The sequence below is a fragment of the Ahaetulla prasina genome, chromosome 13, assembly GCF_028640845.1.
Source record: "Ahaetulla prasina isolate Xishuangbanna chromosome 13, ASM2864084v1, whole genome shotgun sequence".
In the NCBI taxonomy this organism is placed as follows: Eukaryota; Metazoa; Chordata; class Lepidosauria; order Squamata; family Colubridae; genus Ahaetulla; species Ahaetulla prasina.
Genome location: NC_080551.1, coordinates 8,400,470 through 8,425,845, shown reverse-complemented (window position 1 = coordinate 8,425,845; position 25,376 = coordinate 8,400,470). Strand labels below are relative to the sequence as shown.

Here is a 25,376-nt window from a genome sequence, read left to right as displayed (position 1 = left end):
AACCATTCCAGCTGTCAAGCCTCTGGATTTTGAGGAGGGTCTATGACAATTTGCCATAACCAACTCACTGTGGCACAACTTGCAACGGCCAACTCGCGACAGGACAAGAATTACACCAATATCAAAGAATTAATGGAATAGAATCATTAAAGAAAGAAAGCAAAAGGAGGGATAGAATGAAATGTGAATTGCAAAAATTAAAAATAATAATAATAATTTTCTTCTTCTTCTTGTGCCATATCCGTCATTGAATGTTGGCCGATCATGTTGGCGATCCTACTTTTATCAACAGCCGCACGAAAAAGCGCTGCTGAGTTTTGTCCAAACCAGTCCCTTAGATTTTGAAGCCATGATATTTTTCTTCTGTCTGGACCTCGTTTGCCTTCAATCTTTCCCTGGAGGATTAAGTGAAGGATGCTGTATTTTTCCGAGTGTCCCATCACATGTCCGAATTTTCCTAACTTTCACTTTTTAATGGTTTTGATGATTTCCCTTGGCTTTCCCAGGCGGCTTATCGCCTCCTCGTTTCAGATTTTGTCAAGCCAGCTTATACGTAATAGCCGTCTGCAAACCCACATTTCAAATGCTTCTAGTCTCTTCAAGGTGGCTTTCTGTCAGAGACCAACTCTCTACTCCGTACGGCAGGATAGAAAAGATGTAACATCTGACAAGCCTGATTTTCAATCCTAGGCTTATGACGTGACAACAGAAGATTTTTTTTTCATTTTGAAGAATGCAGTTTGTGCTTTCTCTGTCCTTGCTTTTACTTCAGGAGTCCAGCTTTCATGTAAATTAGAACCGAGGTATATGATCCTTTCAACTTTTTCTAGCGGTATTCCTTCTGAAGTTATCGGTGATAAATGAATGGGTTGTTTGCTGACGACCGTGATCTTTTTATTTGAAATCATTAAATAGAATTGTTAAATTGTCCTGCAACAACTTGGCTGTGGTGAGTTGTCCCATTCTCCCATGGAGATGCCGCATCGGTCTTAAGCGTGAAAAATGGTTTCAGTCCCGGTGTCTGGAAGCCGTACGGGTCTGGATGGGGAGAAACAGGCTCAAGCTCAATCCCTCCAAGACAGAGTGGCTGTGGATGCCGGCATCCCGGTACAGTCAGCTGCGACCGCGGCTGACTGTTGGGGGCGAGTCATTGGCCCCGATGGAGAGGGTGCGCAACTTGGGCGTCCTCCTGGATGAACGGCTGTCTTTTGAAGATCATTTGACGGCCGTCTCCAGGAGAGCTTTCTACCAGGTTCGCCTGGTTCGCCAGTTGCGCCCCTTTCTAGACCGGGATGCCCTATGCACGGTCACTCACGCTCTCGTGACGTCCCGTCTGGACTACTGCAATGCTCTCTACATGGGGCTCCCCTTGAGGAGCACCCGGAGGCTCCAGTTAGTTCAGAATGCGGCTGCGCGGGTGATAGAGGGAGCCCCTCGTGGCTCCCATGTGACACCTCTCCTGCGCAGACTGCACTGGCTACCTGTGGCCTTCCGGGTGCGCTTCAAGGTTTTGGTAACTATCTTCAAAGCGCTCCATGGCATAGGGCCGGGTTATTTACGGGACCGCCTGCTGCTACCGAATACCTCTCACCGACCCGTGCGCTCTCACAGAGAGGGACTCCTCAGGGTGCCGTCGGCTAGGCAGTGCCGGCTGGCGATGCCCAGGGGAAGGGCCTTCTCTGTGGGGGCTTCCACCCTCTGGAACGAACTTCCCCCAGGACTTCGTCAGCTTCCTGACATCCGAACCTTCCACCGCGAGCTTAAAACACATCTATTTATCTGCTCAGGACTGGATTAGATTTTAAATTTAAATGTTTTTAAATGGGTTTTATTATGTATATTGTGATTTTAATAATTCAGCCATTTTTAATAAGTTTTTTAATCTGATTTTTTATTTTGTATTTATATGTATATTTTTATTTTGGCTGTGAACCGCCCTGAGTCCCTAGGGAGATAGGGCGGTATAAAAATACGATAAAATAAATAAATAAATAAATAAATAGTGCTGTTGTAACTTTGAACGGTCATTAAATGAATGGGTTTAGGTCGAAGATGACCGATACATGCACTAAGGAAGAAAACAGCAGAGGAGCCAAATGTTGGGTTTTGATGAGAAGTCTAGCAACTATCCATCTGGAAGATTCTCAATGTCAGGAAGCATTCCTTCCCTTCCCCTTCCTAAATGACTTGCAGAAACTTCCTGCTTCTACAAAAAGGGGGGGGGGAAGAAAAAAGAAAACGAGAGGCGAAGGAGAGCCAGATGTTACCAGATGTTACCGCATGTACAAGACAAGGTGCTTCACAAGAGGAAGATCAATGCTTCTTCTATAGCAGCTGTCCGAGATGAATGAAAGGCTAGGACATCTGCTCTCTCTCTCTCTCTTTCGCTCTCTCTCCAAACTTCACTATCAAGGCCAGATTGGTTAAAGCACTCGTAGCCAGCAAAGCCAACACATGCTGGACTGATTAATTTTTTTTATGCTCCAGTTGCTAAAGGCACGACCAGACCTGCAAGCTGGAGAAATCTTGCACTTAGCTGGTGTGCAATAATGCTGGCAAACACAGAAGGCTGTCCTTTTGGCGAGTCACACCCAGCTGTGCAAAGCGTGTAAGCCAGGGTGGGGGAAACTGGGCAGAGAAAGAGAGAAAGAGAGACAGAATATAGCGTCCCTTGCTGAAAGGAAGCCTGTTCAAACTTTTGGAAGGAACCGAAAACCATCACAAGGCTTAGTTTTTGGAATGGGTATCCTTGTTTTTTTTACCCAAACAGATGACAAGTCTAAGTCATCACTTAGGCAGATTTTGAAAAGCCATGCAATGCTGGGGTACTTAGGGATGGGGCACCACCAGGGCAACTGGCTACACTAGAAAATTGAAAAAGGGTGTGAGAAAGCAATGATTAACGTCACTATTATATGACGGCCAAGAGAATTACACAGCGGTGTCTAGAAGGCCTTAAGAGATGGGCTGTCAAGGATGACATTTTGGCAGCTAGGTGCCTCTTTGTTTCAATTTGCCATTAGAGTAGGAGGAGTGGTGTTGCTTTAGAATGTGATAGATGGAGAACCGAAACGTCTACGATTCTGCTGCAGACCGTGAGAGCCTGAAACCTTTTCAAGGACATCACGACAGGTGCGGAGTTGAAGCAGACGGTTCCCATAACAAAGTGAATTCGTTTACATGGACTACGTGAGACCGTGGGGGTTTGGCCGGGGAAACGATTGTTTAATTCTATGAACTTGTGTCTGGGAACCTCAGAGTCATGCTTCGACATTACCAGGATGCGTATTCAATAAACAGTTAAGATTTTCGGAAAGGGAATGAACCTGGAGTTTTATTTGGATTCTAGAGCTTTATAGGTTCTTCGCTGTCCTCGCTTGGAAGAGTGAGAAAGGCTGGCATCTGTTTTCAGCAATGATGGTTCCTCCTGCAAGGCTACAAGAATGAAACTAAGAGGACTTCAAGATTTCATGCTTGAGACGTCTGTGGAGATTCTCAGTCATCCAGGTCATAGTTGTCTCAAAGGTGCTTTGCCCCACACCAAAAAAAAGGCAATTGGTTCCTCCTGATTGGTTGTGGAATCAACCAATTGCATCCTGATTTAGATGACCCTAAGGTCACAGATAAATCCCCCAAGTGGCCACAAGAGCCCTCAGAGAGAGTGCTAGCATACAGATCAGGGGTCTCCAACCTTGGCCACTTTAAGCCGGGTGGACTCCAATTCCCAGAATTCCCCAGCCAGCTTTGCTGGCTGGGGAATTCTGGGAATTGAAATCCGCCCGGCTTAAAGTGGCCAAGGTTGGAGACCCCTGATCCAGATGACTGCAGAGAAATGTGATCCTTCCGTTCCCCACTCTAAAACTAACATCCTATCAGAACGTATCCTTTCATGACCCCACCATCAGAACTGATAAATCTTCGTGGAGGAGAAGTGAAATGTTTTCCTCCTCCTCCTCCTCAAGGAAAAAAACAGATCAGCTGCCTTTTGAAAACCACTGAGACATGCTGGAGATGGAAAAAAAAAATAGAACTTCGACTTTGGATTGAGCTGATTAGATAACGTTGTCGTCATAGAAATGGCTAGTACATAAAAATATAAAGTTGAGGCTGGACTGAGCTAAAAACAATCTGAGGTCAAATGGATTTTTTTCTCCTTTTACTCTACACTTAGACTACACATACAATTTGAACGACTGTATCTACTATAGATACAATAAAGAGACACAGTGGCTCAGTGGCTAAGACACTGAGCTTGTCGATTGAAAGGTCGGCAGTTCAGTGGTTCGAATCCCTAGTGCCGTGTGATGGGGTGAGCTCCTGTGACTTGTCCCAGCTTCTGCCAACCTAGCAGTTCGAAAGCTGGTAAAAAATGCAAGTAGAAAAATAGGGACCACCTTTGGTGGGAAGGTAACAGTGTTCCGTGCGCCTTTGGCATTGAGTCACGCCGGCCACATAACCATGGAGACGTCTTCGGACAGCGCCAGCTCTTCGGCTTTGAAACGAAGATGAGCACCACCCCCTAGAGTTGGGAACGACCAGCACATACGTGTGAGGGGAACCTTTACCTTTATCTTTTATCTACTGTAGTATGCCAGCTACACCTATTCCTGAGAGAGCTGAAACTGGCAACGTGTCTCAGTTATTATTGCTTTTATTGTCTTTATGTTGGTCTTTTTTTATTTTTGTAAGTCACCCAGAGTCATCGAGAGCGAGTGGGCAGCCCTTCAAATTTTCTTAAATCAATAAATACTACAGCTGGAGTCTTTTTCAAAGTTCTTCCTGAAGGGTTTCTGGAAGTTTAACTGGTCCAAAACGAGGTTGCAGTTTTATTACTAAGCGCATGGCAACAGAAGTCCATTATGCACATGCTGAAAGGCATAGGTAAGTTATCAATGGTTTAGGAGCAAAGTAGTCTCAGAAATACAGCAGAAGCTGGACTATTGTTTCTGGTGCAACATATTCTTAACCCAATCCATTCAAGGAGAACTATGTCGTCGTAGTCCCCACCGCCAACTTAGACAAGAGGATTTAGGATTTGTGGGTCTCCGGGGAGCGAAGGAGGGGTGGGCTCGTAAGATGCAAATTTATGGAGCAGAGCAAATGACACCTGAGCCCTCGGCCGAGGCTCTGAATTGCTTTTTGGCAGGATTAATGAATGAAACCCACTTAATTACCATTTTGTAAATACAATCTCCCAGCAAGGAATGAAAAATCGATATTAGGAGCTCGCCTTTGCGCGTACATGCGTGGCTTCTGCTACCTGCTGTTGCGATAAACACATTCCAGTAACCAGACCCTTTAATACAATTTATATTCAGAGTTTGCACATCACGTCCCCCAGCATATGCACATGTACACACACACACACACACACACACACACACACACACACAAGCACATGTCCCGATGCACACAACTGAGCCCAGCGGCAGAGAAACAAGGAGCCTTCACTGGTGATGGCTTTATATTTTTTCCTTCTTATTCTTTTCACTCCTGCTCTGAATGTGTTACACTAGCAGCTCACCCCTCTGGGCAGGACACTGCAAAATCACAACCAGCCTTCCCACCCCCAGACCTCCCCCCCCACCTCTTCCCCACCACAACAAAAAACGTGTTGTTGGATTGTGATTTTTTTTTTAAAATGTGACTGAAGAGGGGTGTGTGTGTGAAAAAAAGGAGTTTAAATATTTAGGAGCAATCGCAGCAACTCTTTCATTTAAATGGCTTCCATTCTGATGATGCAATTAATTGTAAATGGAATTTAAATAAAAAATTAGCTTCCCTCCCCACCCCATCTCCGTCTCCTCTTTTGTTCTCTTTTCCTCTCTTCCCCAGCCTCCATTTGTTGGCATGATGCTCCTGACAGGCCAGTCAAAAGCAGAAAACTGAGAACAGGCTGGCAAGAGAGGAAAAAGCAGAGGGGGTGAAAAGGAGGCAGGCATTAATCCACCAGCCTTTGCAAGCTTGGGGAGCTGAGATAATTGCCATTAGAGTAGTAGGATGTTTGGGGACCTATCCTTGTGAGGAATGGATCACTCAAGTTACAACCAGCTTTACAAGCCTGTCCCGAAAATTTTGGGTCTGACCCCTGAGCCCCTCCAGAAGCCAATGCCACTTTTAAATGAAGCCAAAGTGGGATTTTTAAATTTGTATTTCCCTAATAGTTTCAAAAGGGATGCAGTGGCTCAGTGACTAAGATGCTGAGCTTGTCGATCAAAAGGTTGGCAGTTCAGTGGTTCGAATCCCTAGTGCTGCGTAACGGGGTAAGCTCCCGTTACTTGTCCCAGCTTCTGCCAACTTAGCAGTTCGAAAGCACGTAAAAATGCAAGTAGAAGAATAGGGACCACCTTTGGTGGGAAGGGAACAGCGTTCCGTGTGCCTTTGGCGTTGAGTCATGCTGGCCACATGACCACAGACACGTTCTTCGGACAGCGCTGGCTCTTCGGCTTTGAAATGGAGATGAGCACCACCCCCTAGAGCAGTGGTTCTCAACCTTTATAGTGCTGCGACCCCTTTAATACAATTCCCCATGATGTGGCAACCCCAACCATAAAATTATTTTCGTTTTGAATTTATCTCGCCTGAAGCCGTATTGGCTAGCGATCTGAACTGCTTGCGATTGCCTTGAGGACGGAGGCATTAAAGCGGAGACTCCTCCCCTATTAAGTTTATGGCGCCTGAAGCCAGATTAGGCTAGCGATTGGGAGTGATTGCAGCTGGCTTGAGAGGGAGACATCAGAGCAAAGATTTCTCTCTTTTTTAATTGATCGCATCTGAAGCCGAATTCGGCTAGCGATTTGAAAAGCCTGCAGCTGGCTTGTGGAGTCAACCATTGGAGCGCGATTCTTCGACTCGCAAATATACTTCCCATATTTCCGATGGTCTTAGGCGACCCCTGGCAAATCGTCATTCGACCCCCAATGGGGTGCCGACCCACAGGTTGAGAACCGCTGCCCTAGAGTCAGGAATGACTAGCACGCATATGCGAGGGGAACCTTTACCTTTAATAGACTCAAAGGGGCTTTTTTTAAAACACAAAACAAAACACAACTAGAAAAAGGTGTTTTTTTCAAAAAAAATCCATGACCTGGATGATTGAGAATCTTCACAGACCTTTCAATAATAGATTGTCTATTGTCTTCCTTTACTTTTGTCCTGGCCACTCCCAGCTTCATCTCCGCCCACTTTTGATGGGTTTGTTCCTATCACACCTCTTGAAAATCGAATTTCGAGGACCCACAGTTAATAAAAGTCTGCCTTCCTGCCATAAATTATACTGAGATTACTAGTCTCATAGAACATATAGAATAATGGGATTAGAAGGGATCTTGGAGGTCTTCTTAGTCCAGGGCTCTCCAACCTTGGCAACTTGCTCAAGCAGGAGCTCTTATATTATGTTGGGAGTCAAGACAAGATGGACATGAGACTTTATCCAGCCAGATGTTTTCCAGACAGGATTGCAGTTCCTAATATCTCCTTCCTGACTAACAATCCATATGGTGAGGAAATGGTGGTTGCACCTGAAACTTTACAACTTCAACAACAACACAACAACAACAACAACTGTGTGGTTTCAGTAACACCCTTCTGGCCACCGACTTGATTTTTTTTGGGGGGGGGGGACCACCCCTTGGGGACACCCCAGTCTGCCTCTGAGAAATTTCCAAGAATTCTGCCTCTTTCTCATTCCTTTTTTAACTTTTTGCTGGTGCTCACAGACTTCCACTCATATACTTAACCCTGTTATCTTTTATTAGGGGATTCTATAACATAGAGATTTATAGCTTGGCCTCTGTTATTTCCCCTGCATTCTTCTGTATTATTTCCATAGAAACCAAGCCCCCTGAGTGGCAATTTTCGCACTAGGCTCAATCTACCCAGCTATTTCCATGATACAAACATTGCGCCCTTCTAGCACACAAAAAAAACAAAAAACAACTAGGGTTGCTGAGAAACAAGATTGTGATGGTGAGATAAGAAAGCCACGTTCAGCGAGATTCAGCCCACAAGACCACAATGATCTCCAAGAACAAGATCTCCAAGATCTCCAAGAATCTCCAAGAAATTTCATTTTGTTGGGCGCTATCTAACAAAATGAAATTCAACAGTGAAAAAAGTAAGGTTCTTCATTTAGGCCAAAAAACAAAATGCACCAGTACCGTATATGTGGTACCTTGCTCAATAGTAGTACCTGTGAGAGGGATCTTGGAGTCCTAGTGGATAACCATCTAGATATGAGCCAGCAGTGTGCAGCAGCTGTTAAAAAAGCCAACACAGTTCTGGGCTGCATAAACAGAGGGATAGAATCAAGATCACGTGAAGTGCTAATACCACTTTATAATGCCTTGGTAAGGCCACACTTGGAATATTGCATCCAGTTTTGGTCGCCACGATGTAAAAAAGATGTTGAGACTCTAGAAAGAGTGCAGAGAAGAGCAACAAAGATGATTAGGGGACTGGAGGATAAAACATATGAAGAACGGTTGCAGGAACTGGGTATGTCTAGTTTAACAAAAGAAGGACTAGGGAGACATGATAGCAGTGTTCCAATATCTCAGGGGCTGCCACAGAGAAGTGGGAGTTGGGCTGTTCTCCAGAGCACCTGAGGGTAGAACAAGAAGCAATGGGTGGAAACTGATCAAGGAAAGAAGCAACTTAGAACTAAGGAGAAATTTCCTGACAGTTAGAACAATTAATCAGTGGAACGACTTGCCTGCAGAAGTTGTGAATGCTCCAACACTGGAAATTTTTAAGAAAATGTTGGATAACCATCTGACTGAGATGGTGTAGGGTTTCCTGCCTGGGCAGGGGGTTGGACTAGAAGGCCTCCAAGGTCCCTTCCAACTCTGATGTTATGTTATGTTAACATGGAGAGTTGGACACCCTTGGTCAGAAAGAGGGGTGGCAAGCTAAATAATGAGCCTGTTCTGGAAATCTTTTTTTTTTAATTGAAAAAGTTTTTAAAAAAATAAAGACATTTTCACCCCTTTTTTCCCCCCTCCCTCCCAAAAAATCTTGACCTGAAATCAAAGGCATGCCTGCCCCCAATTCTATTTCTGGATCATTTAATAGCAATAGCACTTAGACTTAAATACCGCTTTACAGCCCACTCTAAGCGGTTTATAGTCAGCCTATTGCCTCAGCAACAATTTGGGTCCTCATTTTACCCACTTCAGAAGGACGGAAGGCTGAGTCATCCTTGAGCCTGGTGAGATTCGAACTGCCAAATTGCAGGCAGCAGAAGTAGCCTGCAGTACTGCACTCTAACCACTGTGCCACCACGACTTACTATAAGGTTCTTGAAAACTGAGACACAGGGAATTCTGAGTTGTATTGCCACATTTCCAGAAAGGGTCAGTTTGGAGAAGTCTAGTTGAAGCTTTGGCCCTGGTTAACTCTGGCAGCAGGTCTTAGATTATCAGGGCATCCTGCTGTTCAAACTTTCTAATTTTGGGAAATCTTTATTTTCTATTTCTGTGATGAGGAATTCAATGCCTCAGCTTTGGATGCTGCTTTGAGACTCAAGATGATGTTTAGAAACAGATATGATGATAAATAGGGAGACACTCCTTCAATGCTATCTACAGAATTGCTAGGGAGCCGTTCTAGGGCCGTGATGGTGAATCTATGACACGGGTGCCACAGCTGGCATGCAGAGCCCTCTCTGCGGGCACGCGAGCCGTCGCCCAGCTCAGTTTCACTGGACATGCACATGCGCGCCTCCTGCCGGCCAGCTGATTTTTGGAATGTGCAGGGGGTGGGGCGCATGCAGGAGACGCGCACATGTATGCGGGGGCTGTCATGCGTACATGCACGGGGGAGTGTTGCACCCCCCCCCGTGGCCATTTTTGGGTCCAGGAGGCTGCAGGGAGGCCTACTAAGCCCAAAATGGGGTGTGGGAGATTGCGGCGCCCCCCCCCGGCGCAGGAGGCTGCAAGGAGGCTGCATTATGGGTGCTGGCGTATGCGCGCACTTTCGCCAAATGAAGAGAAAAAGGTATTTGTTAGTGATTTGGATGAAGACACAGAACTTGGAAAACAATGGAGGGAATTCAGACCTCTCCCTCTCCCTCAATGTAACCTATCTCCCAGGTGTGTTTTTTGAGGGGGGAGGAAGAAGTCTTTAGCTTCTGGAGGCAAGCAGAATCTAACTCCATCGTTGAGAAGAAGACCGCACTTCGCATATCAGGTCACATTTACAGCTCAGACACATCACTACACAAGCAACTTAAACCAATATTCATCTTATTTCATCCTTAACTAGCATGAGACTCAGTAAAGTGCAGTGATGAAGGTGGTGGGGTAGGAATGGGGTGCTCCATGCAGCAGTCCTCCATCAGGCCCAGAAGCTCCAGGATTCTCTGTCATAAGGTTGCTCCCCAGGAGAAAAATGGGAAGAGGGAACACTAGACACAAGACTTCAGCCCCTGAACAAAGGAGGTGGGTTTCAACTCTAAAAAATAAATACTAGACAACACAGTATCAACAGTAGAAACCTTCAAATTTCTAGGTTCTACCATATCGCAAGATCTAAAATGGACAGCTAACATCAAAAACGTCTTCAAAAAAGCACAACAAAGAATGTTCTTTCTGCGCCAACTCAGTAAGCTCAAACTGCCCAAGGAGCTGCTGATTCAGTTCTACAGAAGAATTATTGAGTCTATCATCTGCACCTCTATAACTGTCTGGTTTGGTTCTGCAGCCCAACAAGACAGACACAGACTTCAGAGGATCATTAGAACTGCAGAAAAAACAATGGCTACCAACCTGCCTTCCATGGAGGACTTGTATACTGCACCAGCCAAAAAGAGGGCTGTGAAAATATTTGTAGACCCCTCACATCCTGGACATAAACTGTTTCAACTCCTACCTTCAAAACGACGCTATAGAGCACTGCACACCAGAACAACTAGACACAAGAACAGTTTTTTCCTGAATGCCATCCCCCTGCTAAACAAATAATTCCTTCAACACTGTCAAACTATTTACTAAATCTGCACTACTATTAATCTTCTCATCGTACCCATCACCCATCTCCTTCCACTTATGAACTGTATGACTGTAACTTTATTGCTGGTATCCTTATAATTGATATTGATATTGATTGTTTCCTGATTGCTTATTTGTACCCTATGACTATCATTAAGCATTGTAGGTGTTGTACCTTGATGAAGGTATCTTTTCTTTTATATACACTGAGAGCATATGCACCAAGACAAATTCTTTGTGTGTCCAATCACAATTGGACAATAAAAAATTCTATTCTATTCTATTCTATTCTATTCTATTCTATTCTATTCTATTCTGTTCTGGGGTTTTTTCATTATTCCACCATTCATTATTAAGAACCCTTTGGTCCAACATCTGAGCCATATGCTACCTTCAGAAACATGAACATAAGGACAGGTTTGGAAGCACAAAAGGTATGACTTGGAAGGATCTATTTCCATTACCTGGAGATCAGACTGGGTCGTCAAAAGTCCATTCTGGAAGAAGGCAATAACAAGCCACTTCCATATTGCTGCCAAGGAACTGGCTAGATGGGTCCAAGAAGTTTCTAGGACCTGACCCCGACTTTACCTTGACATCTGGTAGATCCAGGTTCAAATACCTAAGCCTACTGGACTCTGCTGAAGTCGCTGCTGTCTGCAGAGAATCTTACCTATTGTTGTTCTTCAGTTTAATGTGCTCGCTCGGCTCCAAAATCTGCCCGTTTTTCAACCATGTAATCTGTGGGGAAGGTTCTCCTTGGGCCAAACAGGTAAAAATGGCAGTGGTCCCCACAGGTCTGGCAATTGACTGAGGATGCTGGACAAATTCTGCAGGAGCTGGAAAAGAAAAGTAATAATAATAATAACAGAGTTGGAAGGGACCTTGGAGGTCTTCTAGTCCAACCCCCTGCCCAGGCAGGGAACCCTACACCACTTCAGACAAATGGTTATCCAACATCTTCTTAAAAACTTTGAGTGTTGGAGCATTTACAACTTCTGAAGGCAAATCGTTCCACGGATTAATTGTTCTAACTGTTGGGAAATTTCTCCTCAGTTCTAAGTTGCTTCTCTCCTTGATCAGTTTCCACCCATTGCTTCTTGTCCTGCCCTCAGGTGCTTTGGAGAATAGCTTGACTCAGTTAGCCATCACAAGATGCTTACGCTGTTTAATCAGCCTGATTAAAAAAAAAATCTTAGATTGAGGACTTGCATAATAAACTGAACCCTAAACTAACCAAAGAGATTCTGTTTGTGTAACAGCCAAACCCACAAAAATCCAGCCATGGTTAACTCTAACCAAGATCAGCACATTGTGCACTTTCAGCGGCTTGGTTTTTCCCTCAGTCCGGTTACCTTTTTTGTCGTGTGAATGAGGCCACTGTAAATGCATTCCACGGACATCTCCCAACCACGGTGCCCTGGAACCGTGGCCCGGAGCTCCATATGGAAAAGCAAAGATGGGTGAACAATGGAAGGAAGGTAAACAGAAGGGGTCTCAGAGCCCAGCAGCTCCCAGGCAACTCTGGGACAGCGGAGGAGCTGCTAATACTCGCTGGGGCACCGAGGTCTTTTATTCTGAAGATGACGAGGGAGAGAAGGAATGCGAAGGGCAGCCTATTCAACACTGAAGGACCTGAGTGTTTCTTCAGAGGCCTTTGAAATCAGTTCATCCATCATGGTTCGGAGGCACCAAAAAAGCAGACTGACAGCCAATGGGGAAGAGAGAAGGAGACAAATAGATGCCTTGCTTTAAACTATTGGATCTGGTCTTCTTTGCTGCCTTCTGCCTAGAAGTCCTCAACTTACAAATGGCTGCTTAGCGACCATTCAAAGACATCCCCCCCAAAGCAACATTTGGCCCAGATCTGAAGTTCTGATGGCCCCCTGTCCCCTTTGGGTCTCAACACCTGCATTTAGATTATTTGCAGCATCTAACAGGCCATGTTTAATGACTGGTTTTCCTGAAAACCAGCATTTATTTCCAGTTTTGGCCCAAGATTGGCCCATAACGAACCACTGGTTCCTTTAGCGACCACTGCAAAAAGATTGTAAAATTGGGTTGGTCACTTGGTCAGGCTCCCTTATGGTCATAACTCAAGGACTATCTGTAACTACAGGCTGATATTTCATTTTTTACTCAGTCGAGTTGCCGTTTTTTCTTTTCAGCTGGGATTTTCTTTTTCTTTTTATCTTTTCATCGCCTTTTTTAAAAAATGTATCTTTTTTTTTTCGTTTTTATTTTATTTTTACATAACAAATAATTCATCCAATGTACAATTATATACAATTAGTCGGGCTTGCCCAGTCACCACCCCCCTTTTTAACTCTCTTCCCTCTTCTACCTTCTTCTGCCTTCTTTCCAAACCTTCCTCTCCTTCTCTTATCTACATCCTCTCCTCCCTCCACCCTACACCTTCCTTCTCCCTCTTCTACCCCTCTTCCTTCCTCTTCTCCTCTTTCCTACCTCCTACTCTCTCTTTTCTCCCTCCCCACCGTTCTAAAATGGTAACTGGGCAGACCCGACCCTACATTAATTATATTTATACATCTTCATTAATCCCTGTACATTCACCATCACTCCATCTCTAGCCTCAACCCCCCAATTCCCCTCCCCCATACCCCCCGTCCCCCACCCCGACTTCCCAGAACAAAATGCAGGGTATCAAAACTAACAATCATAATCTAAAATAATTCCTAAATTATAATCTCTAGTCTCTCCACACTTAATCACACTCTCAATTCCCCTCTCCTTCAGAAATATATCTAATACAAAATATTTCCTAAATTTACTCATATGCTATTCGATATTTTTTTATCTGATACTTATTCTGAATATAATCAATCCACATTTTCCATTCTAAAATATATTTTTCTTGTGTATAGTCTTTCAAATAAGCAGAGATTTTTGCCATTTCTGCCAGATTTGATACTTTAAGTGTCCATTCTTCAATTGTGGGTAATTCTTCTTTCTTCCAATATTGAGCAATCAAAAGTCTTGCGGCTGTTATTAAGTTCAAAATGAATTTAGTCTCTATAACCGTACAGTCCATAATTATTCCCAGTAAAAAGAACTGCAGAGTAAACTTAATCTTCTTTTTCAAAATATTCTGCATAATCCACCATACTTTAATCCAAAATGCTTTAACCTTTTTACAAGTCCACCATATAAAATTTAAAATTTAAAAAATGTATCTTGATTCATCATTGTTAGATATATTTGTGGATTACAAACTAAATCTTGCATTTAAGTTCTACTTCAACATTCGCCACAGGAGGGACCAAAAGGAATAGAATTAAGGAGACATTTCCTAACAGTGTGAACAATCAACCAGTGGAACAGCTTGCCTTCAGAAGTCGTGGGTGCGCCATCACTGGAGGCTTTCAATAAGAGACTGGACAGTGTTGTGACCCAGGTTCCTGGACCCGGATTCCTGGACTCGGATGATTCAGAAAGTGAGGGAGAAGACCTGGCAAGACCTGCTTCTCTTGGGCCCTCTCCCTTCCTGGCACCCACTCAAAGGGAGGAGGAGGGGCCGGCAAGGCCTGATTCTCTCGAGCCTTCTTCTGATTTGGCAACGCTCCAAGAACAGTTTTGGAGTGATGCAAGACTGCGCAGACGTGACCGGTGCGCGCAGCAGAAGAAGCGTTGGGATAAAGCCAAGGAATGATGGTCATGCAGTGACATCTGCAGAGACTATAAATAGGAGGTGAGACTTCCTGGTTTTTTGTCTTGGACAAAACAATGAATTTGCGCGGGCAAACTGTATCAATGGAGGGAAGAATATATTCGTGAGTAATTCTGGCCTTATCTATAATTTCCTCGTTATCTCCAGAAACTTGGCAGGCCCGTGGGTAGACGTGGCCAGGACATTTATCTATGTAAATAAAGTAGAAGAGGAGGCCTTTGACTGACTCTTTGTTGGGAGTATTGGGGGAGGGAAACAGAACAGACAGCCATTTGTGTGGAATGGTACAAAGTTTCTTGCTTAAGGAAAGGGTTGGACTTAAAGACCTCCAAGGTCCGTTCCAACTCTGTTGTTCTGTCATTTGGTAGACCTAAAGCTCTTAAGTTGCAGAAAGGAACTTACATAAGTTTGCTACAAGTTGGTTCTCCCCCTGCCTGCCCCCATGATTTGTTGGCAACTACGCTGGTGAGGAATTTGTGGAATTGTATTCTTAACCCCTCCAAAGGACACTTGGCTGGTAGAGGCTAATGACAACTTGTGTGTTTGCTCAGGAATACGTCCATCATCAAACCCATCACACAGACTAATCTTCTCACCAGAGACTCCAGGAATCTGAGAGGTCCTTCTCGAGTTTTACCATCCGAGAATATCAGTAGGGTGCAGATGCAAAATGGGAGCAGCAGCTGCACCATTAGGATTGCTACCTTGATGTTTTGATCATATCCTGCAGACAACTCTGAGGCACGGGTGGCATTCAGCCGGTTTGGACCAGTTCGGGAGAACCGGATGCTAATTTTACATCTAGTTCGCCGAACCAATAGTTGCAACGACTGGCTGGAAATAAGGAAGCAAGGAAATAAGGAAGGAAGGAAGGAAGGAAGTGAGAGGGAGGGAGGGAGGGAGGGAGGGAGGAAGGAAGGAAGGAAGGAAGGAAGGAAATAAGGAAGCAAGGAAATAAGGAAGGAAGGAAGGAAGGAAAGATGGAAGGTCAGCTTAGAAAATTTGGCAACATACACATTTAAAGGAGGCAAAGGAGCCCTTTTGACTGTCATTAAGAGGAATAGAAGAACCTGTTGGGGGCCTCACCAGGTTTTCCTTCCCTGTTTTCCAAACACTCCATCCCAATCACTTCCTGTGACTTCCTGCTACACCCCTTCCAGCTGCCTGCTTTGGAAATGACGTAGTAGGCAAGGCTTCACCCAACACCTTTCTGAGATGCCACTTGCGGCCACCTGACAGCCTGCGAGCTGAGAAGAGCTATTCCTCAAGGCTACCGCTGACGGCTGGACATCAGCACATGGCTAAAAAGATAAATTGTTTTGAGTGTTTGGGGAAGAAGAAGAATGGCGTAGGACATCTGAACACTGGGGATCGACGAGAGCAGGGGTGTCAAACTCAATTTCATTGAGGGCCGTATCGGGGTTGTGTTTGATCCTAAGGGGGCCGGAGTGGGCGTGGCTAGGGTGGGCGTGGCCAACATGATGTCACTTTTGTTGGGGGGTGTCTATAGTGGCCCGAGCGCTCTACCGGTGAAAACGGTCTCCAAAGCTCCGTTTTTGGCTGGGATGGCTTCTTGTAACCCTCTGCCAGTGAAAACGGAGTTCGGGAATTCACGCAGCCCTCACGAGCTCTGTTTTCACCGGCAGAGGCACCGTGGGCCAGTCCTTCACTATTTCCAGGGCATCCCTGTGGGCCAAATCTAAGCACCCTGCAGGCCGGATTCGGTCTCCGGGCTTTGAGTTTGACACCACTGCACTAGACAGAAGTTTCTCCCAGGATCGGCTCCCGCACGAGTCCGAAAGCTCGGAAAACTAAACCTCTGGGTCCCGGTGACCGAGCCAGATTAGATCCTGCCAAAATCTTGCCGTTTCCAAGAAGGGGAAATCATTTTGAGCCCACCTGACAGAAAGAAGCAACTTCCAGGCCTAGAGCAACGTCGAATCTTTGCATTTTTCCATTCTTATGAAAATGTACAATTAGGGAGCTCGGGGTGGGAAAATATATATATATATATAATTTTACAATCTGAAACTTGTCAAGCCCAAACTGTTCCCAAGAAAAGCTGATGAGAAAGGGGAAGCGGCCGACTTCAAAGACAAAATGAGGGCTCGTAATCAGGAAAGGATTAAGGCACCATTCAACACTGGATTGCCAGCTGGGTTGTTTTATCTACCTCCTCTGTCCCCCCCCCTTTTTTGTGTGTGTAAAAAGGCGTTCTCTGCAAAAAACTTCACCATGGAGACTGAAGACTCAGCAAACATTCAAGAAACCCCCCCTTTTTTTGGCCACGGTCATTAAAAGTGGCTTTTCGGAATCGTCGTTAGGAGCTGGCAGTGCGGGGGGGTGGGGAGGGCAGGTTTTTCTTGTGCACAACAACACACACATGATTTCAAAGGATTTCCACCGACTCCCAGATCAGGGGTAGAGCCCCAATCCTGCACTGAAAAAGGGGGAGAGGCAGCGCGGGAATCACCTCCCTTCTTAAGTTTCCTTTCTTTTTCTTCTTTTTTTCGGAACACAACCAGAAGAATAAAACAAACAAACCGACTTTTCCTTAGTCCTTTTACTAGTGGTTAAGAAATACGCCTGCATAGGCAGTATTTCACCTGGTTGCAGTACTCAGCAGAATTCGAAAAATTCTGTAGACGGATTTTATGGAAAGAGCATTAACTTTGGTGAGTGAAGCTCACTTCATCAGATGCAATGAGGGGCTGGCTCTACATCTCATGCTCTGGAAAGCTTTGAATCAAACATGTCACTTAGAATTAGAATTAGTTGGAAGGGACTTTGGAGGTCTTCTAGTCCAACCCCCTGCTTAGGAAACCCTACACCACTTCAGACAAATGGTTATCCAATATCTTCTTAAAAACTTCCAGTGTTGGAGCATTTACAACTTCTGGAGGGAAGTTGTCCCACAGATTAATTGTTCTAACTGTCAAGAAATTTCTTCTTAGTTCTAAGTTGTTTCTCTCCTTGATTAGTTTCCACCCACTGCTTCCTGTCTTGCCTTCAGGTGCTTTGGAGAATAGCTTGACTCCTTCTTCTTTCTGGCAGCCCTTGAGATATTGGAACACTGCTATCGTGTCACCTCAAGTCCTTCTTTTCATCAGAAGTAGACATATCCAGTTCCAGCAACCGTTCTTTATATACTTTATCCTCCAATTCCCTACTCATCTTTGTTGCTCTTCTCTGCACTCTTTCTAGAGTCTGGGCATATTTTTTACATCGTGGCGACCAAAACCGGATGCAGCATTCCACGTGTGGCCTTAGCAAGGCATTATAAAGAGGTATTAAAACTTCATGCGATCTTGATTCTATCCCTCTGTTTATGCAACCTAGAACTTTGTTGGCTTTTTTGGCATTTGAGAAAAATACTATCCCATTTTTTAAATTTTTGCTACCATAGAAGAACATAGCTCTTCTCCTACAGGGTCTTATTCCATAGGATGAAACTTGCATCTGTTGAAGCCAAAATGTAACTACTGTATATGTGGACCCAGATTGTTGGGGGCAATATGCTGACTCTGTAAACTTCTTAGAGAGGGCTGTAAAGCACTGTCAAGCGGTCTATAAGTTTAAGTGCTATTGCTAAGAGCTATATAAATAGGAAGGAAAGAATTGGCATTTGACTGTGTCGACCTTTTACAGCAGTACCTTGGTACTCATCGTTAATTGGTTCCGGGAGGCACGATGAGTACCAAAAATGATGAGTACCAGATAAATTTTCCCCATGAGGAATGATGTAGTGAGAAAATTCTTACCTTGCACCACCAGTCTTCCTTGGGCTGTTCTCCTCACCCTTGTGCCGGGCTTATTGGCCGCACACACGTATATTCCAGAGTGTTGGACGGTGAGGTCCGAAATCATGAGATTGCCGGTTCCAAGAACCTGAATTCCTTCTACACCAATTGGGCGCCCGTCTGGAATGGGAAAAGGATGAAGTTAAGATTATTTCCCCCTGTCCTGCTTATAGACTGACCAAGCCAGCTGGGACTTATCCTCCTTTAAAGTAGAATTGTGAACTAACATCAAAAACATCATCAAAAAAGGACAACAAAGAATGTTCTTTCTGCGCCAACTCAGTAAGCTCAAACTGCCCAAGGAGCTGCTGATCCAATTCTACAGAGGAATTATTGAGTCTGTCATTTGCACCTCTATAACTGTCTGGTTCGGTTCTGCAACCCAACAAGAAAAACACAGACTTCAGAGGATAATTAGAACTGCAGAAAAAATCATTGCTACCAACCTGCCTTCCATTGAGGACCTGTATACTGCACGAATCAAGAAGAGGGCCGTGAAAATATTTGCAGATCCCTCTCATCCTGGACATAAACTGTTTCAACTCCTACCCTCAAAACGACGCTATAGAGCACTGCACACCAGAACAACTAGACACAAGAACAGTTTTTTCCCGAAGGCCATCACTCTGCTAAACAAATAATTCCCTCAACACTGTCAGACTATTTACTGAATCTGCACTACTATTAATCGTTTCATAGTTCCCATCACCAATCTCTTTCCACTTATGACTGTATGACTATAACTTGTTGCTGGCAATCCTTATGATTTATATTGATATATTGACCATCAATTGTGTTGTAAATGTTGTACCTTGATGAAGGTATCTTTTCTTTTATGTACACTGAGAGCGTATGCATCAAGACAAATTCCTTGTGTGTCCAATCACATTTGCCCAATAAAATTCTATTCTATTCTATTCTGAAACGGGTTATTTCCCATGCAACCCTGTCAAACAAGATGGCGGCTGCAACAGTGCAATTCAAATTTTGATTACACTGTATTAGCAACCAGGCTTAATTTTTTTCGACCAGAAAATGGGGGTACCCCTGACCCAGTTTTTAAAATATTTTTTTTATCCCACCTTTATTAGTTTTCTAAATAACTCAAGGTGGCGAACATATCCAATTCTCCTTTCTCCTCCTAATTTATCCCACAACTCAGAGGTGGGTTTCAGCAGGTTCTGACCAGAGGTGGCTTCTATTTACGTTTACTACCGGTTCTCATTGTGCCTGCACACGCACACTTGCTCCGCTCATGCGCGCTCTTCTGCACATGCACAGATTGCTTTTGATGATGTTCGGGTCAGTGGGCGGAGCCTCCCGCCGGTTTTACTATCGGTTCTATAGAACCAGTGCAAACCACCACAGGTTCTGACCAGTTCTGGAGAACCAGTAGCGGAAATTTTGAATAGTTCCGAGAACCGGTAGTAAAAAAATTCTGACTGGCCCCACCCCCATCTATTCTCTGCCTCCCAAGTCCCAGCTGATAGGGAGGAAATGGGGGTTTTGCAGTAACCTTCCCCTGGAGTGGGGAGGGAATGGAAATTTTACAGTATCCTTCCCCTGCCACGCCCACCAAGCCATGTCATGCCCACCAAGCCACATCCACAGAACCCGTAGTAAAAAAATTAGAAGCCCACCACTACCACAACAATAACCCTTTGAGGTGACTTGGGCTGAGAGAGCGGGACCGGCCCAAGGTCACTGGCTAAAGCAGGACTAGAACTCCCAGCCTCCCATTTTCTAGCCTGGTACCTTAACCTCTAGAATAAACTAATGCTATATTTTTATGGTTCATGAGCCCATTCTCTTTTGCTCCAGCAAATATGAGTTCCTGCCGGGTATAGTTTGGAGACAATCACTGATAGAAAATAGGTACATAATGAGTGTTATACAGGTAGTCCTTGGCTTTTGACCAGTTGCTTAGTGACCATTTGTAGTTATGATCAGGGGGTACTTATGACCCAAATTTAAAATTCCAATTGTTGCTGCACTAGTCACATGACTGCACTCCAAAGGCTCAGCAACTGGGTCCCATTTACAGTCCATTGTAGCACCCTGTGGTCATGTGATTGAATTTTACAATGGCTTTGCCAAAAATGCACATTTTTGCCAAAAATGACCGGGTTACTTACAGGACCGCCTACTGCCACCGTTTGCCACCCACCAACCCGTGCGCTCTCACAGGGAGGGACTCCTCAGGGTGCCGTCAGCCAAACAATGTCGGCTGGCGGCCCCCAGGGGAAGGGCCTTCCCTGTGGGGGCTCCTACCCTCTGGAACGAACTTCCCCCAGGACTTCAACAACTTCCTGACCTTCGGACCTTCCACCACGAGCTGAAGACATACCTATTTTTCCGCGCAGGACTGGCATAGAATTTTTAGAATTTTTATTATTGGGTTTTAAAATTTTAAATGGGTTTTATCGTTTTAAATGTATTTTAAATTGGGGCCAATTTGAATAAGTTTTTTAATTATTGTTTTACTTGTATTGTGTTCATTCATTGTTGTTTTTATCTGGCTGTGAACCGCCCTGAGTCCTTCGGGAGAAGGGCGGTATAAAAATTAAATTATTATTATTATTATTATTATTATTATTATTATTATTATTATTGTTGTTGTTGTTGTTGTTGTTGTTGTTGTTGTTGTTGTTGTTGTTGTTGTTGTTATTAACGTCCAGTTTTTTGGCAAAACCAGCCCTTAGCAAACCACAGATTTACATAATGATCCCCTACAAAAAAAGTTTGTAAAATCAGGTTGGTCACGTGGGTGACTTGATTTACGAACCTCACAGGTTATGACCGGGATGAGCAGGCTTCATTATGGTCATAACTCGAGAACTACCCATATATGGAATGTCTACTTAGTGGAAATCAGCTGAAATGCCCCACCCCCATGTAATCCCTCCAAACATTACAAAGTATTACTTAATTATTGAGTTAGTTCGTATTTCAGTCTTTTCGCCAATTCCAGAAAATGTTTATTTATTTATTTTTTAAAATAATTTTTTAACAATAATTTTTATTAAACTTTTGACTTTTAAAAACAAAATAAAGAAAAATACAACAAAAAAACAAAAACACATTAAAAACACGTAACAGACATAACATTACATCATATATTATTTTACAGCTTGCTGTATCGACATAGATATATATTCTTTGTTCTTATTCAGTGTTCCTCTATATGCTTACATTTACATTGGTGTCTATTTACAGAACCGTCATTATCCGGTTAACACTATTCAGTAACTTACACTTCCTGGTTTTAACTTAATCAGGTCAACATTCCGATATATTATTTTGATTTCTTTTTTCTAACCAATCATATAATTTGTTCCACACTTTATAGTATTCCGATTCTTCTCTTTCCTTAATTTCCAGCATCATCTTATCCCTTTCTGCACCCACCCTCACCCCCCATGTCCCTCCAAAGATTAAAAATTGTTACTCAAATTATTGAGTTAATTCGCATTTCAGTTTTTGGCAATTTCAGAAAACGTTTATTAATTCTGGAATTAAACATCTATCAGCTCGGTTTAATGGTGAGGCAGACCCTGATCTATCTATCTCCCATCTCAGACGATTTCCATTTCAAAGCTACTTTGTACCCTCTGACTATCATTAAGTGTTGTAAGTGTTGTATCTTGATGAAGTATCTTTTCTTTTATGTACACTGAGAGCATATGCACCAAGACAAATTCCTTGTGTGTCCAATCACACTTGGCCAATAACAATCCTATCCTATCCTATCCTATCCTATCCTATCCTATCCTATCCCCCATCTCCTCCCTCTTATGACTGTATGAGTGTAACTTTGTTGCTTGTATCCTTACGATTTATATTGATATTGTTTCCTGATTGCTTATTTGTACCCTATGACTATCATTAAGTGTTGTACCTTAGAATTCTTGATGAAGGTATCTTTTCTTTTATGTACACTGAGAGCATATGCACCAAGACAAATTCCTTGTGTGTTCAATAACTCTTGGCCAATAAAAAAATCTATTCTATTCTATTCTATTCTATTCTATTCTATTCTATTCTATTCTATTCTATTCTATTCTATTTTATTCTTTGGTGGTGGGGGGGTTCAGCCAAAGTGGGAAAGGCCCTTTAAAGTTTTCTAGTTTCCTGGGGAAGGCAGGCCAAGCATGGTCCAAGAATTTCTGCCATGAAGCCATTGGCTGACTGCCCCCCGTAGTAAAAAGAAAACTTAACAAAGCAAAATCCATCTAAGGTTTAAGAAGTGGAATCGGTTTGCCGGGATCATCGGATAGAAAGCTCTTGCCTTAAAATTCAGATTCAGCTCAATCGCACCTTTCAACGGGAAAGCCCTGGACAAATTATTTACACTTGCACACCCAACTCTCGTCTCTCTCTGCCCGTGGAGGTGATTAAAAGGGTTGAAATGCTGGACGAAAGTAAAGCTGAAATGGACGCTGTGGTTTCTAAAATATTCAGGGGGGACTGAGAGAGTTGTCAGCCAGAAGGAGGGGAAAATGGCAGAGTCTTGTGCCAATACATTATCCAATTAATTGGGCTCTACTGCTGTCATATGGAGGGGTGTCGGAAAGAGGAGGGTAATACTTAGTTATTTACTTCACACTATATCCCTCCCCCACCCCCACCCCGTCTGACAGTATTCCAATAATCTGAGTCTTTTTTTCTTTTTGCCCGCATTTCCAATTCTAAAAAAAAAAAAAAAAAAGCAGGCTTGTTAAGTCTGTGATTCTTTCACGCATGTCAAACCCCCAAGAAACCTTTAAGAGAAACATTTATCTGCAAAGCTTTTCAAAGAAAAGAAGTGCAAATAATTGCCGTGTGTTCTGAGAGAGGCACCTGGGTGTGCGTGTACATCTGTTGAAGGGAAGAAGGTGTTAGAAAAGATGAATATGCAATTCGAACATGAGTAGCAGAGAGTTTTTTCTCTTTTTCAGGGACAAACTGAACTTGCCATTTCTCTCTGGAACCAAAAAAAAAACAAAAAAAACCTTCCCTTTGTAATTGTAAATTTGCTTTCTCCCGCCCACACCCCGAGTAAATTGTTAAGGAAGACTTTGTTCAGTTCAAAAAAATTAAATCAGAAGAATCCAATAGCGTCTTTTTTAACTAATCATTTTTTTTAATTAAAAGGCATAAACTTTCATGAGCAGTTCAGATCTTTTAGCAAGGTTTGTTAGTTGGAAAAGATTAACCTAATCCTTCTGTGTTTTTACCATGAAAAATTAACTTGGCTTTCCTCCTACAATGACTTAAAAAATATAAACTAACCCTTAGCAACTGACAAAGTTCCAATAGAAGATAGATAGATGATAGATAGATAGATAGATAGATAGATAGATAGATAGATAGATAGATAGATAGACAGACAGACAGACAGACAGACAGACAGAATTTTTTATTGGTCAAGTGTGATTGGACACACAAGGAATTTGTCTTGGTGCATATGCTCTCGGCGTACATAAAAGAAAAGATCATCAAGAATTCTAAGGTACAAATAGTCATAGGGTACAAATAAGCAATCAGGAAACAATCAATATCAATATAAATTATAAGGATACAAGCAACAAAGGTACAGTTATGCAGTCATAAGTGGAAGGAGATGGGTGATAGGAACAATGAGAAGTTTAATAATAATAGTAATGCAGATTTAGTGAATAGTTTGACAATATTGAAGGAATTATTTGCGTAGCAGAGTGATGGCGTTTGAAAAAAAACTGTTCTTGTGTTTAGTTGTTCTGGTGTGCAGTGCTCTATAGCAGGGGTCTCCAACCTTGGCAACTTTTAGTCTGTTGGACTTCAACTCCCAGAATTCCCCAGCCTGGCTAGGGGATTCTGGGAGTTGAAGTCCACCAGGCTTAAAGTTGCCAAGGTCGGAGACCCCTGCTCTATAGCGTAGTTTTGAGGATGGGAGTTGAAACAGTTTGTGTCCAGGATGTGAGGGGTCTATAAATATTTTTTTCAAGCTCTTATCCATTTTCTTCTGAAATTCGTCTAGGACAGGATACTTCAGCTTTTGGGAATCAGAGATCATATTTAGCATTTTGAGAACATGTTATGGGCACTTTCACAAAATGGCTGCCATAGTAGATGTGATACTTGCAAGATACTTGCATTCCAAGAGGCAAAGCAAGCTCCTCTTCCATTTCATTTTCTAAGGGTACTTTTTTGAGGTCTCTATGGGCTCAGGTGCTGAGCTTGTTGATCGAAAGGTCGGCAGTTTGGCGGTTCGAATCCCTAGCGCCGCATAACGGAGTGAGCTCCCGTTACTTGTCCCAGCTTCTGCCAATCTAGCAGTTCGAAAGCACATAAAAAATGCAATAGGGGCAGTAATAGCATTCCGTGCGCCTTCAGCGTTTACTCATGCCAGCCACATGACCACGGAATCGTCATCAGACAGTGCTGGCTCTTCGACTTAGAAACAGAGATGAGCACCGCCCCCTAGAGTTGGTAACGATTAGCATGTATGTGCACAGGAAAACTTTATTTTTACCTTATGGGCCTTGAAGGCTTTGGACACAATGCTAGGTTCTTCTTTGTGTTTTGTATTAAATCTGGATTAGCATTTGCCATCCTTGGTATTATCCAAGTAAGTACATAGACTTCAACTCCCAGAATTCTCATCTATAGCCAGGCTGGTTACAGAATTCTGGCATCTGAAGGTTGACACCTGGAATTTCCTATGCTTTGGAAGCTAATTTACACAAAAAACATGAGTTATAGCAACGGGACACGGTGGCTCAAGGGCTAGGACGTTGAGCTTGTTGATTGAAAGGTCGGCAGCTCAGCGGTTCGAATCTCTAGTGCTGCCGTGTAACGGGGTGCGCTCCCGTTACTTGTCCCAGCTTCTGCCAACCTAGCAGTTTCGAAAGCACATAAAAATGCAAGTAGAAAAATAGG

The 25,376-nt window shown here is 43.5% G+C and overlaps 1 protein-coding gene across 1 annotated transcript in view; it reads right to left on the bottom strand.

Annotated features, from left to right (window-relative positions):
* The window catches only part of IGDCC3 (immunoglobulin superfamily DCC subclass member 3), a 119,812-nt gene that overhangs the window by 28,179 nt on the left and 66,257 nt on the right, over nucleotides 1-25,376 (bottom strand). The window contains 2 exon segments of the mRNA XM_058156338.1: nucleotides 11,662-11,827; nucleotides 18,438-18,596. Of these exon segments, the coding sequence (XP_058012321.1) occupies nucleotides 11,662-11,827; nucleotides 18,438-18,596 (325 nt within the window).